The 15,658-nt window shown below is 46.0% G+C and overlaps 1 protein-coding gene across 3 annotated transcripts in view; it reads right to left on the minus strand.

Annotated features, from left to right (window-relative positions):
• The window catches only part of PIK3AP1 (phosphoinositide-3-kinase adaptor protein 1), a 46,708-nt gene extending 32,131 nt beyond the window's left edge, over nt 1-14,577 (minus strand). Inside the window, exons 1-2 of one of the 3 annotated variants that reach the window (XM_027460804.3) lie at nt 14,088-14,577; nt 8,294-8,710 (exon numbers count right to left, since the gene is read on the minus strand). In XM_027460804.3, coding sequence (XP_027316605.1) covers nt 8,294-8,710; nt 14,088-14,100 — 430 coding nt within the window. In that variant the 5' untranslated portion in view covers nt 14,101-14,577. Of the gene's footprint in view, nt 1-8,293; nt 8,711-8,800; nt 8,949-13,469; nt 13,522-14,087 lie in introns of those variants that run through there. The other 2 variants (XM_072040181.1, XM_072040184.1) reach the window with 2 other exon arrangements.
• Nucleotides 14,578-15,658: the final 1,081 nt, after the last annotated feature.

Here is a 15,658-nt window from a genome sequence, read left to right on the forward strand (position 1 = left end):
GTACGCATGGTGGAGGATTTTTGAGGACACTGAAATCACATTACATCAGTCACAGACTCAAGTCGGTGCTCCTGAGCTACCACATGTGAGAAACATGAAAATCCAACTTGCTGATTAATTATCCTTGCTTCAATTTAAACACAATGTACAACACTCACACAACAGAAAAGACTGTCTACATAAAAGTCTGACGAGGTGACAGTCCACCTAAGAGCTGGGTAGCTACTTTGGAAACATCCCACCAAGAGAACATCCTTGACTGGGTTTAGATCTACTGAAGCCACTCCATCAGACTACTCCTGACAGAGCAATCCTGCCCCTTCTCTCTTCTACATACGGTCTCCTGGAATACCACCACCCCTGCAGCCCACACCAAATTACCCAGCTAGTTAGCCAGAACAAAGGTGGGGATGGGACAGACGGTGCGGAGGTCATCCTATGACACTGATGGACCCTGCCCATGAGAAACTCAAGACTCACCAGTATCCTCAAGTCAATTTTGAAAAATTTGTCCAAAGTTTTCTGTGGTAATGATGAATCCATCACAATCCTACCAAATGCAAACCTAGGAGCAAGAGAAATGCTAAGTGCGCAACAAAGGTCTCTGAAACAACCTGAGGTCTGCTCCACACATCTCTTCAGACCTGCTCTGTAAAGCAGGTTTGTTTTGACCACAAACTTCTGCAAAGATTTTTGCAGAAATAACTTCAGCTGTTTCAAACTTGGAAGAAGCCATTAGCAATGGTCACCGGGCTTTTATTTTAAGCACATTTTAAAGCCTCACAGCCCAAGTTGGAGGATATTTAAAATTAGCCTTAGCTACCACCTTGAAGCAACCTGTGGGGAGATCATTACAAATACAGGCTATACAGAAATAAGGTTTGGCACATTTGTGATGTGTATGAAGTTTATTACATCCTGATGCTTCCCAACCATGCTGATTTCTGTACTTGACAAGTTCTGGACTATCATTTCTTTGCTCCCATCTAGAAAGCCAGTAGGCACCTACGCTAGACTGTTCGAATCCCATTCTGTCATGGAAGACAAGACGCGAGGTGTTGCTTTTAATGTGCATAAACCAAGAGTTTCTGAAGCACCTTGATGGCAAACAACACAGCCATCCCGTAACTGGGAAGGCTCTTTCAACCGCCTGACCCTGTTTTCTACAGATGGATAAGAACATCTATGCATTTCTCTCAGCGTCTCTTGGGGGCTTAGCTGAGGTTTCTGTTTGCTTTAAGCAGCTCTCTGATGTATCTGTTTCCAGCACCAGTCATTTATAGCTACACTAGCATCTGCAAGGAAGGGCACGATAACAGTATGCTCTCTCAACCTTAACTCCTGTGCAAGTGTCACAGTTTCCCCTCCCTGACAGGCGCTGAGAAGCAGCCAGGCTGCAGAGCTCCCATATAATGAAGCAGACTCTCATTATGCTCAGAGGGCTGACTAATACATCACCTGTTCCTCTTCAATGAGCAGGGTCAGAGAAGCGTGTCTTCTATTTCAACACAATATAGCAGAGAAAAATACACTTTTAAGTATTCACTTAATTTTGCCCTTTCAAGGGGGAAAAAAGATTCAAGGGAGGGAGTGAGGGCCGCAGTACAACAATCATGTTACCTTCTGTGTCCATGGCCACTCTCACAGGCTGGCAGAAATAAATGTTGGATGCAATCCTGTGTGAGGACTACTCAGAACATGTTCCTCCCCAGAGCACCTACAGCCAGAAGTGAACAGGAAGTGGTGCCCAGCTTCACACCTCTGTCCCTTTAGGGCATGCACACTGACTGCTGGCCCTTCCTACCTCCAGCTGGTTTCCTTTAGAGCACTCCAGACATCCAAACAGCCTCTGAAGATGCAAGCAGAGATCACAAAATTGGCACAGGCATCCATGTCCAATCTGCAGCTGCCAGAACTTCCCAAGTGCCAAAATGGATCTTGCATAGAACAGCTACTGCATGCTTCGGACTGGAAACTCTGCAGGCACCCTGTGAGGATGTGGGAATCAGCTGCTGAGGACTATACAATGGGAATCTTGTACAGACAAGCGATGAGCCTCCACAGTAGAGTTCTAAAAGAACACTGCAGTTACATCTGCAGAAACTGGGGTCTGCTCACAAATTGGAGCATCAGAGATAGGGTATTAGATCAAGGGTGTCAAATTAACTCACATATCTCTTTTTGGCTGCTTTATACCTAGGATTTGTCCTTTTAGGGGGTCACAAAACTTCCTCATGAAGTACTTGACTTTACCATGCCTCCTCCTGCCAAGATTCCCCTCTGCAGTCAGTATTCCTAGGCACAAGGCTTAATGGCCATGCCTTATGAAACACATCAAGCAGCACAGGCAAGAGTTGCTAAAGCAAGCTGTATAAGCAGTGGAAATCACAGGACACAACTTCTTGTAGAAGCATGTTTCCATGCAATGGGAATGGACCTGTGAAGAGGGAGCAAGGCTGTATTTCCTCGTTTACAGCATCCCCTTGCCTGCTGCTTTACTTGAAAGTCTCAGTGTGAGGGTGACAGAGGGGTCCTGAGTGCAGCACTACTGGCCAGAAGCAGACACAGCACACCAGGTACAATAGCTGCTACGGTCAGAGAAATCATCTACCAGCTCCACTGCACAACGGAGACACCCAGAATTCAGCAAACTGTTGCAATAGGCACCTGAGAGAAGACCAACACTGCCCAATGCTGAAGTGTGCAGCTCTGGTACTGGCTAGTGCCAGTTGTGGTTTCTAGTGAGGAGTTTCCCTTAAAAGTATTCAATGTGAGGTAATATCTTGAAGGGATACACCTTATATAAAGGGGGGGGGGAGGGAAGGGGGAAGAGTGTTCAAATTTATCCACAAAAGCCTCAGACTGTTCTTTTGGGTTATGGTATCTGCTTTGCCATTCCTCAGGACATCTGAAGTAAAAGGGCAACATATCAGCTAACACTGGCTGTCACTGTGCTTGCTGTGAAACAGACACAAGGCAAAGCAGGCCACAAGTGCATCCAGGCCTAACACGGAGCTTGTCAGAGCAATCAAAGGAACGAACCCTGACACGCTTCCACAGGGAGACTACTGGTCAACGAGCTACTCCAGAAAAAGCTGCCTTTGGACAGAAATCAAGACAGGTAACAAGTAGGAATACGTGTCACCGCTAGACAGATCACCTGGCATGACCACCAGAAGTAGCGGGAAGGCAGAACAGTTCCTGCCAGACTTAAAAACTCATTGTGAACATAAATGGTAGCAATGAGCAAAAGCTAACAACCCAGCAATCACAGAAGCGTCGGGCTGAAAGCAGTCTCCCCTGTACAACCACTTCAACCCCATGGGTTGAAAAATATCTAATGCATCTGCCCAACCTGACCTCAAACCCTAAGTATCCTATTCCAAGGTTATTTTAGCTTTATAGTTTGAGTCTGGCACAGGACTACAAAGATGATTAAGGACTGGAGCATCTTTCATACACAAAGGAGCCATAAGAGCTGGGACTCCCCAGCCTAGAGATGAGGTTTGGAGGGATCTTATCAGGAGACAGACTCTGAGGGGCTAAACTGCATGAAATACTACCTGAACACAAGAAAACACTTTCCCCACACACACACTGTAAAGGTGGTCAAACATCAGAATAGGTTGCCCAGAGAGATTGTAGTCTCCTTCTGCAGCAATATCCAAAACCTGACTGACCGCACGTGGTCCTGGGCAACTGCTCTGACTACGCTTGAACATGGAGTTTGGACTAGAAGATCTCAAGAGGTCCCTTCCAACCTCAACAATTCTGATATATGTTCTTAAGGTTCATTCATGGTTTCACCAATGCAAGAGCAGAAACCCAGGAAATTAATTCAGTTCCTTGTCATGTACAGGACCGAGAGTGATAACAGTTTGTGTGGTTTCTGTTATGCCATTTCCCTCCCAACAGATAAATGAGGCCATTTATAGCATCTCCTTCTCTTCCCTGCAATGCCAATGAGCCTCTTACTAGGTGGAGCAACATTACAGCTCTTCTGGATCTACGGGGCCCCAACAGAAGTTTTCACCTTCCTTCTAGCTGCCCACTGTCCTTCATATTCACCACACACTTCCTAACAGCCACTTCTGATCCTCCTGTTTTGCAAGAAGTTTGCTAGTACTGATCTCTCCTTCTCACCCATCTCATTGCACCAGAATTCAGCTCTGCCAAGGCTGTACCTGTCCATCAACAGCATGGTTCACAACTGCTGTTAACATCCAGATATCACTTTAATATTCTCAGGCAGCTGTTAACTTCCCTAGGATTTTACCTGCAAGAGGTTTGCTTAGGACCTGAAAGTTCAAAGCCACTGATTAATTAGCAAACATTTTGGAAATGTAGGCTTAGAAAGCAGGACATTTCAAAAATTTTAAGACAAAGGTTGGGGCTGAAATAAACTAGATAAATCTAAATGTGTGTAATAGAAAACAGATGTCAGTTGAGTTATGTGAACACACAGGAGGAAGAGAAAGACTCCAGCTACGAGGCACAGATTCCCAGCTGGTGCTCAATGCACGTGCATTGTACAGCGTGGTGTCACCAGCCAGACAAAACGGTTTGAGTAGCAGGCTGGTCGCTGTGCCCTGGCTGGTGATTACACCCTGCCAGAACGAAGCTGGCTTGTGCAGTGCCACCCTGAGCTTTTTCATGTCCTTAGCACAGTTAGTGTAGAGCACAGCCTGAAAGACTTCCCCACAACCAAGAGGGCTTGCAAACAGAAACCTTAGGGTCTCTGTAGTTTGCCACAACTGAGAAACTAAAGTAACAACTGCTCTGTCTACAAGGCAGCAAGAATCGGCATCAGCACACAGTTTGTTCTCAACAAGGTTAGATGAATGCTTCCTCATTTCTGACTTTGTACTGAACTAATAAAAATTAAAATAGCTTTCAGCGTGTGATGTCTGCGGGTGGCCTGTTCCCATGATGCACTAAATAAGCCACAGCCTAACAGCTGTGCAAGAGGCAACAGCACAGCCTGAACAGGGCCAACACACAGGCTATGGAGAAGTATTTGTCCCCGCTGTGTCCTGTGTCACACAGTCCACTTACTCAGGATTGAGCTATGAGGAAGCTGAACTGAGTCCTTTTTGCTTTAGTCTTGGTTTTTTACTGTGTGCTGACACTGCTGACAGAAGTACTGGTGAATACCTGTGGAAAGAATCGCTTTGAGAGGAAGACACAGAGACATGTTATTTCAAACATGGTCATGAACTTTCTTTGCTAAATGCTGTAGGAAGGAAGAGATGTCTTTCTTGGGAAAAGTTCAGTCTGCTGTAGAGAATGGACTTAACAGACCTCCTATGAAGCCTTCATCTAAAACCTTAACAGTGAAGAGCAGAGCACAGGCCATGTTTCTTTATGGGAGAGAACAGCTACCACAAACACCCATACTTTATGTCTCTCATGCTGGAGTTGGCTACAGCCAAACTATAATGCAGATGCTAATTTTATAGTACCAGCCAAGAAGAAAGTTTTCACAGTTTCACCCAAAAAGGGATCTATGTACACCTGGGGTTGTCTTCTCTGCAGGGGAAGTGTCAGAGCATTTGCATTTGAGGCCATTCACAAAACTTGGTCTGCAGGATCGCAGGAGGGGGGAGGTCACCCAGTTCCTCTTTCCTCACCATGGCAGAACTGCATAAATTCATCCAAATGCTTTTACCATAAAACCAGCCTATCTTAAGTAGGTTTTCCCCTTACAAGAGTCAGTGACAGGGGACTGCTTGCCTTGGCAATTGCTCTGACGTGCATGATGAAACTGCTTGACATTGCCCAACCTGTGTGCAGCTGACAGCTCATACCAGGGAGGCCTTCTGTAACAGTAAGAAAAGTCCAGAAATTCTGACTGTGTATACATTTTCCAGAAATACTAAAGCCAGTGTAAGATCTTCGTATGTTCCTTCCTTTCTGCATATAAAGAAAATAAGCTGAGTTATTTGTTACCTAGAAACAACAACAAAAATCCAAAGCTCCCTTTAAAAACACTATTTAAATGTAGCTAAAGCACTCCAAAGAAGCTGTATCACAGATGTATGGCAGCCAGACCCACCACACAGTCCTTCCCTGGCTGCTCAGACAGGGCAGTGCTGCCAGCAGGACCCACCTCCGCTCCTCTTCCAGGGTGGTCTCTCAAGTGCCAGGAGCACCAGCACCCAGGTCCCTTGGGTGCAGCCCCCCTATGCCAAGGGACAGGCAGCTGTACAGGGAAAGAGCTAGCTTACCTGTAGAGAGCCACGTGTTAAAGTGCAGGACAGCAGATCAGCTTAATGCGACTCACTGAGTGCATCAGACATCAAAAAGAGTGGAGGCTGCTGTCCAGTTGACAAGGCTCTGCCTTCAGCGTACCACCACAGGCAGATAGACTTTCTGGGCACAGAAGTCAGATCATGCACGCTTCCCTTTGACAAACACAGCTTCTCCGTACAGAGCGGTTGCTGATCCAGAGCAGTTTCCAGATGATCTATTCCATGCCTGTCCCCTCCCCTCCACCTCAAGTTCTCTTTGAATTTTAATGCGTCCCGAACAAGCAAGAAGGGTGAGAACCTCTCACTAACAGGGATCCAGCTGGCTATGCGAGATCTCCTGCCCCAGCCACTCCATCTAACGAAGGACACAGACACTCGTGCTTCCCACTCCACTTGCAGCCGTGGAAGCAGGAGGCTGTCCTCAGCCCCATGCTGTGCTTTGTGCACTCAGAACCCCATAACCCAGAGAGGAAGGGGCTGGCGAGAGCTGGCTCTGGGAATAGATTTCAGGATCAACATCCCTTTGTGCTCACACATCCTTCAGCTATTAGAATTTACTCTTGCTCTGACCATAACTTAACTAATAGTTAGTCCCTAGTAATTATGAGTGATTAACACTCGTAGTCTAGGGAGATGCTATTTAAAACTCCCTAACTCTGAGAGGCGCATATATATATATATAAACAACAAAAAAGAAAGAAACAAACAATAAAATGCTCATGTTGTGTTCTAGGCCCAAGTTTGGAGGAAAACAGCAGAAAACTTTGGCTTTTGCCAGAAAGTGTCAAAAAAGTGATTTTAATCTCTGGTCAGCTTTATTTGTTTATAAAGCACAAATCTTCAGGCACTATTTTCTGTCTTCTTTCAGTCCGAAAGGAAGGGAGACAGGCTGCTTGAGGCCTAGGTTATCCATCAGGAAACAAAGGCAGTTTAGGGTTATTGGAAAAGGGGACGCAGGCTTTAGTTTATGCAGGTTGTTAAATGGTACTAGGAAACATCTGTTGTGACCTGGTCACCTTATAATATCATCTCCTGCACAAACCCTAAGTTGTGTTTTTTCAGGGGGACTGTTTTGGCCAAGATCATGACTTTCAAAATTTATTTTTACTGTGTGAATTTTGTCATCACGATCATTCCTCCCATTATCCCAGCATAAAGCCCCTTTGTATGCACAACACCAGCTGTACCAAAAGATTGCACTATTTCATTTATGCCACTAACTGCAAATAAATCCTAATCCAAGATGCAGTCACAGGACTTCAATCTTGCTAAGACTAAGGAGGAACACTGTAACCCTAAATAGGGCAGTATCAGAAAAACATCTTAACCAGCATTAGACTCCCTGGAGCTCTCTGCCTTCATCTCTACACAAGCTATGAGAAAGGAGCACCACACATCCCTCTGGAGTTCAGACTCGATTAAAATTCAGTGCATTGGTATCTTTAGTCTCCAGTTGTTAATATTTTTGTGCTAGTAACTCCTCTGTGCATATTATGAGGTGATAAGTTTCAGACCGGTTGGGTTATTTTTAAAGCCATCAGTGCAATGCTTCAACTTACCTCTGGTATTTCATCATAGGTAACAAACTCAGCTTTTGCCAGAATGGTGTTGTCTCTGACTTCAAACTGAGTGCTAGAGAATACTTGTTGGATAACCTTATTTTGGTTCTGGTATGACATTTAAGTTTGAAGGAAAAGCAGTTTTCCCTTGATTGGAGTCAATAAACTCCAGGGCACAATATTTACAGGCAGAATTTCAAGACACTCAGCTTTAAATTTTCCTTTTACATTTAAAACCAGTTATGATACACAAATTCAGAGGTTCTCTGAGAGTCACTGGTGATCTCTCCTGAATTAGGGACCAACTGGCCACATACACAACAGATTGAAGAACATTCTAGTTGACAATGGCTGTGCAATTTAGTTTTCTATTTCAGAAAAATACATTGCCAGATTTAAAATAAGGATGAACAGTATCGTACGTACATGTATCCCTCCTCCAACCCCAGATCACAAAGCCCAGCTCCCCATGTGCTACCTTACCTTCTGAAATAGCCTTCTTGACAGCTTCTAGGTAAGCATCGGGCTCATCATCATACGTGAGTTCTTGCCACTGATACCAGTCCTCGAAAAAGGTCAAATAGTCATCACAGTCCGTAACACCGCAGTACAGCTTGACTACTTTGTGCGGGGGCCATAAAGCTTCCTGAAGGCTTTGCAGGACAGGAGGATAATAAAAACTCTGCACCAGCTCCACAGATAGCAAGACGATGATGCTCCGACTTTTGACGAACAGGTCCAGCTCCTGCTGGGAGATGGCAGAGTCGCCCTCCAGCTGGTAGCTCAGAATCCGATGCTTTCGGATGTGCCGAGTAGAGAGGAAGAGGTCCCGAAGGTACTGACACCATTCAGTGGCGTCACTTGCATACACAATCAGCACATCATATCCTCCGTGAGTTCCTGTACAGGTGCAGACCATCATGGAGAAGAGGATTAAACACAAAGCATGAACTGACCCTCAGTTTTACAGGAAAACGTCTGCAGTACTACCTCTGTAATTCGCGTAAGAAGCTCCAGAACACTTTCAGAGCACAGTAGACACATCTAAAGCGAGCAGGTGTTCACAGCCACAGAGCAACTCGAAGGGTGTCTCAACTCCTACTCACACTTAGCCCACTAAATCTGAAGTAGTTTTTTCATTCTCAAAAACCTTTAGTGAAGAAGGGGATTTCCTGTGTAGTTTCAAGCGAAACAAACCACACGTGGAAATTTTCAGATGTAAAGCGTATCAATAGGGAAAAGAATGAAGAGGAAAAAAATCAGCATGAAAAGGAGAGTTCATCTTTGGGTGAGAAGTGGAATTGTTTTAGGCAACCTCAGATGCTCTGCAACACAACTGTAGCCCATTACACGCTCCAGTGGAGAACGCACTAAACGCGGTGCACCTAAAATAAGAGAGGCCTTCATTTAAGTGAGGTCTCAGTGCTCACAGGAAGTCACGATGGCTTCCATGGTGTTAGATATTTTGCTCTCATTGCAGCAGAAAGCAAACTCTCTGCAAGGTAGATGTGCAGCTGAAGGATATGCCAGCCCCAGTGCTTGTAGCACAACAATCCCATTGTTCAGGCTTCAAACACTTTGCAAGCTTCAATTGAAACTCCAGAACTGCCAAACAAAAGTTTCCTGACCTGTCTGGAATGAAAACCCCTCTCCTTGGAGGGAAATAATACAATAGCAGCAGTTATAACAGCCTGACATACACTCAACATTGACTTATTCAATGCCTCTCTAGAGGTATCTGCTAACTACACCCTCCTGCATTTCTGTGCTCTGGATTAAAGGCCCTTTAAAAACTTCTTCCCGTTTGCTGCAAAAATCACATGCGGATTGAACCACTATGACACAATGCAGTGCCATTCCCATAAATCCCAAGAAAGTTCTGAAGTTTAAGTTTAATTTCTCCCTTCACCTGTGAAGAAGTTTACTCAGATTTGAGGATTATGGCTCTGGTCCCGGGGCAAATTTCAATGCTGAGCATTTCAAATGTCATTAGCGAACTGCCTTCTAATTCCAGTTGGACTGGAAGTGCCAATATTTCCAGCCCATCTCCATCCAGAAGCAAGCAAACAAAGACAGATTTTGCTAATTAAAGTAGAAGGCAATGCCTAAAATTTGGCATGCCAAGAAGAGCATCTGCAAAGAGTGAATTTACCAAAATTGAAGATTACATTTTTGCAGTCACCTTATTAAAATTCAATCAAAATTGAACAGCCTCCAAAGACTCCCTTCTGCACCTTCCCCAGAACCTTCAGTACAGTTGTAAGAAAGACTGAAATGACATCTCGACTATTGCACCACAGCTCCAAACCATACAGATACGAACTTAAAACTGTGGTTGAGCAGAAGTGATGCAGTTGAAAAGTACAGCCCAGAGATGGGATCTGTGCTCGGAAGGCTGATGGCTTAGCTATCGAGAGTATAGGCACTGCAGTTCAGCAGCATTCGGTGGGATTGCTGCATGTTTCGGAATGAATACAGATCTCAAACCCCAGATGGAATCTTGTAGGAGAAAGCAACCTCAGTGAAGTGGATCCAGTAAATTCATAAAACAGACAAACAAGACCCAAAGCCTGGGAACCTTTAGGTTAAAAGAACAGAACCACTGAAAAAAAAAAAAAGGCTTTCATGCCAGCAAGAACACCACTATCATCAAAATATTGCTTTTGGCTAAACACCGCCTCACAAGGACAACAGAAACAGAAAAACAAAATAGAATTCAGAGATCGATTGTTTTATTCTACAAAAGGGAGAACCACCAGAGACTTCTGCTTCTACAGCCCTATGCGGAGGTACCTGCGGTAGTCGGATGGAGTCGGACCTGCTCTGCTCCTGGGAGCAGGGAGGGGGGGAAGTAAGGTCCTGAGGCATGGTGTGGGGGAACATTGAACACCCCCCAGCACCACAGTTTTGGGAGATGCACAGCTGCTCTCTCAGGTGTGCCCAGGGCTCCTGAAGTCCTACCCTCAAGCTCTCTGGAAGGCACCTATCTCCAGGCTCCGGGCAGCAGCCTCCAGGGCATTTTAACAGTGTGCAAAATAGAGCACCTAATCCTACCCTGCGTGTTTAAAAAGAGCACAGGATTGGCAATTACACTTGTTAGCAAACAGCCCCCTCAGCAGTCTTTCAACAAAAGGAAGCAGCCATGCTGAGGGTGGGTGCGCTCGGGAAGCCGGTCATTTTACACCCTGACAGCGCTGCCGGGTGCTGCAGGAAGCCTCCCTTCTCCAGCAGGTATGCAGACAATGTGAACTGGACAGGCTCTCTGCAAGCTCCCTGCCAGCATTTACACCCCAAGATAACATCACCCAGCGCGTGCAGCCTGTACACCCAGGAGGAACAAACTTCACCCAGTGTGTAGGAAAAGTAATGATCTAGAGCAGGAGTGCTGCTCTGGGCACGCCGTGCCCCACAGAGCTGTGCCAGAGCTCCTCAAGCTGCCTTGCCTCAAGTCCTACAGCCTTTTGCTCATGCCTCAGAAAAACTGCGGAACAACGGTCTTTAAAAGGGGAACTGCAAAACAAAATTACTGACTCTGCTAGTAGAGCCAAGGAAATTATCTTGGTTCATAAGCAAAAACACTGGGTCGTGAAGAGCCAAGTAAGCTTAAGTCAGCAGATGGGACCATTTCAAAGAAAACATAAATGTAGACTTACTTTCAATTGCAACATACCCCTTTTTTTTTATTATTATTATTTTAATTACATGAGGCTCACTTTCCTGTATCATGCTATTTCTGTCCAATCAAGTATATCCCTTTGCAGCACCAACTAGTGTCTAGTCCTCAGGGACTAGTCCTCATGTGACAAATGGAGAATGCAGAATGTCTGGGGGAGTCCCTCCCCAGCTCTTGACACACCAGTTACAGTAAGAACTTGCAGAGCACACTTCAAAGCACGAAAAATAAAGCATAAATAAACTGCCAATTGTACACACAAGGAAATCCCTATGTGAACCCCAAGCATATTGTTAACCCTGAACTCGGGTGCTTTGATGATGCACTCAGCAGGCTGATTTTGGACAAACAAGCACGAGGAAGCCTTCCATTCAAGAACAGCATATGCATTAGCAAGACAAAGAAAGATCTGTGCCAGCCAACTGTTTCAAAAATCTTTCACACACAAGTGTAATCTTGTTTGAATATCAGCAATACCTCACTTCTGCATTCCCAAGCTTAGGGTATGAGTGATTTTTGCTTCTTTGCTTACAAAACGTCAGCAACATTAACAACATTGCAGGGCATGATTAACTATTTCATGGAAAATCATCCAGGTGTGGTTCTGTTGCAGTTTACAATGATAAAACAATCTTTGGACTCCTTTCCAGCTGTAACTCCCTTATTAATGCTTAGCTGCACGCTCAGTTATACAGCGCTGACGTAAGACTGCTGTGATTATGAACTAGCACCGTAGAAATGTCTAAGCTCTCCAACTGGGACTGACAGACTAAATAGCATGGAGAAAGCAAGATACGCAGCTTCCCTTTACTTTATGAACTGCACGTGAAATAGAAAGGAATAAATCACTTAAGTCAAAATCTCCAGAGGCTGGTGGCAAGAGAAGAAAAGTATCCTAAAGCGACCGACTGTATCACAGCCTCATAGTCCCTCTGAGAAAGAAATTAATCTTTGCACCGTGGTTAGGAGTAGTGAGGCAACAATCTCTGATCTAAGAATAAACATGAGATAGCAATTTATGGCGATATTAAAAGATTCTGATTACCTCGTGGAAGATCCTAACTACTGCTGAAAGAGCTAGAGAACACCGCAGGAAGCAGGTGGATCAGCTCTGGGTAAGACTACACCTTGCTCACTTAACACTTCCCAACTTTGAATCTAAATCCCTGCAGTTGTTCCCACCCACTGCTTTATTGTGCAAGCCAAAATGTTTCAGCTTTTACAGTGTACAGATCATAAGTAGCTTTCCATTATATTTCTGTGTCCAATAAAGGAAATTCAAGGCCTCTAACATTGCACAGCTTCTCTACGTCACTTTGCTCATCCCCTTCCTACGCAGACCATGACTTCTTATGGTCCAACAACCACAATGGGTTAAAAAAATGGCAGATAAATCCTTTAATCCAACTCAGAAGATCTTATCTAGTGCCATGTTAGCCAGTTTTCATCTGCTAAATCAAATCTGCCTCAAATTCTGACTAAATGAAGAAGTACACAGCCCGTTATCAACATCATCAATTTGCTTTGGCACGCATGTGCATGGAAGGTATAAGAATATACAGAGTCCAAACCCGTGACAGAGGGGGATGCGCTTCTTATCAAAACCAATTTCTTATCGTATAAATTAAACTCAACCCAAGGTGTCTTAAAAATCCAATTCTTAAATGAGAGGGACCTCCCCAGGAGGTACGAGGAGCCGCTGGTAGGCCACTCAAAGAAGCCCGCTGTACCTTTCTGACAGCGGTGTCTGAGGTGTGTGCATTTAAGTGATGTAGGAGGAAATGAACGCATCCTTCACCTAGCTGGAATGCATAACAAAGTAACAATGATCACACGCAGTAATTATTAACGTGCAACCGTCTGGAATGGAAAACCTTCACTTTAGACTGCTGCAAACAAGCAAGAGGAAATAGAAACAAACTAGATAAGTTTGGTGAAGACTGCTTCTGTGATAGGAACGTGAGATTTGCATTACGATACACTAACCTGAGGTCGTTTTACTTTTGAGCCTCTCTGAAATCATCTTCTGTTTTTAGGGAGAAAAGTAGTTTTGCCCACAAGTCTCCCGAGGTCCCCGTTTAGCTTATTTTACATCACCAGGAGACATGCGTCAGTGAAACCCCACCGTTACTTCACACCCCGCGAATGGCACGCTTTTCCTTTTTTAGCTAAAACGCACCCGCTTCCCCGCAAAGAGGGGAACTTGCAGAGTGGGCACCAGCCAGATTACACAACGCGGGTCAAACCCCTCTCCCTCTGGAGTTTGCTCTTGTCCATTAACCCCGCGTGTGCAAGCCAAACCCTTTCCCTGGCACCGACCCAGCGCAGCCTGCTTGCCGTCCCTTGCCACAGCGCAGCAAGCCGTACCCCAAAGAGAGCTCAGGCACTTTTGGGGAAGAAATGCGAGCTGAGAAACCTCTCCGCAGAGCCGGGGAAGGTCCCTGGGGCTTGGCCGAGCCCTGCGGCACCTGCCGAGCTGCAGCCAAGCGGAGCGCGGCGAGGCGGAGCGCAGCGCAGCCCGGCCACAGCCCCCAGCCCCTTCCCCTTCCCCTTCTCCCCAGGAGGGACCCCCCCGGCCCCTCCACCCCCCTCCGCGGCACCTACCGGGGGCCGTCATGGTGCGGGCGGCCGGGGCCGGGGCCGCTCCCGGTGCCCGGCGGGCGGCAGCGCTCGGGGCCGGCCCAGCCGCGGCCGCTTCCTCGGGCCGGCCGGCGGCTGCCTCTGCCCGCCCCGCCCCGACAGCGCCGCCCCGGCTCCAGCCCCGGGCAGGGGTTTCGGGGCCAGGTGCTGCCGGGCTCCGGTCTGCCAAGTCCTGCGGGGCTCCTCCGGGATGCTCCGGGAGAGAGCGCTGCCTGCGGCTCCTCTGCGGGGAGAGAAGGGGGAAAGGGCAGGTGGAAGGGGAGTGGTAAGGGCGAGGAGACGGTCAGAAGTGGAAGAGAGGAGGAGGGAGCACAGCAAACAAGCGGTGAGCACAGCTCGGTGCCCTAACTCGGATTTACTCCGGTCCACAGGACTACGCTCGTGTTTGAGAGCAGAGAAAATGGGCAGCAGAAAGGCTCCGCTGGAGTTCGCAGCACAGCCTGTCCCCGAGACAAACCACCAGGGGCTGCCTCGGTGATTATTTCAGGCTAGTCCCTTGCAAACTCAGAAAAAAAAAAAAAAAAAAAAAAAAAAAAAAGCCAGCTGCACAGCTTGGCATCCAGAAACACTTCTTGTTGCACTCCAGTATGCAAAACCAGATTCCCTTGCGATCTGGGAAAGAAAGTCCCACCCAGGCTGTGCATGTAGCTGAATGTCACGAACACCAACCCTACAGCACATCCGTCAGCTACCTGCACACGGTAAGGAGCCAAGACTGTTTCCCTCTAATCAACTCAGTCTTTAAAGTTAGATTAAACTCTCCTGCTACCTCCAAATCCTTCTTCAACCAAAGCCTAATATAAGCTTACACAGAACTACGCGCCACAGCCTGTCTTCCAAAAACTGGCAGTTTGCTCCTTTGGTAAGTACAAGGATAAAATCCCTGACGATACAGCCTTATGAGAAACTTAGGGCACATGGAGAAGAAAGCAGCACTTCCCCAAACAAATCCCAAAAACGTACAATAGAATAAAGAACAGCTGGGTGCTGTAGAAATGAGCCACTACAGAATGCACTTCTGGTTTAAGAAAGGGACAAAAACTTATCAGTTGGAAGCTAGAGTCTCTATCCAAATTCCTTGAATGTTATGGAATAATACTCTGTACTATAAAATAGATTAAAGTAAAATAGATGGATAAACATACATATCCATAATGACTGTTCCACGCTATTTCCCGTGTAAAGCTGTGCATCTTTTAACTCTCAGAATAAAACATTAAAAGATTACCTCAAAACCATCTCTCTGATATTAGATTAGGATTTCAATATACTCTTTGGAATCAACTTTTAAATTCTTTCTCCCTTTGCTAGCCCTTTGTATGACACTGCCAGGCTTTAGAATCAGCTTCTTGCTCCATGAGAACCCATGGGACTTCTCCCTATGCACCAGTGTCACTTGGGGTGCTGAGTATTTTATTTAATCAATGCAAAGCTCACAGGAAACCTCTGTAGCCACTAAAGGAAAATTAATATGCCTCCCCAAAGGACTTTAGGTGAAGTAACTGTCAGCGCATTATTTCAGTAACCTTTACAAC

This window comes from Anas platyrhynchos, chromosome 6, assembly GCF_047663525.1.
Source record: "Anas platyrhynchos isolate ZD024472 breed Pekin duck chromosome 6, IASCAAS_PekinDuck_T2T, whole genome shotgun sequence".
Classification (NCBI taxonomy): domain Eukaryota; kingdom Metazoa; phylum Chordata; class Aves; order Anseriformes; family Anatidae; genus Anas; species Anas platyrhynchos.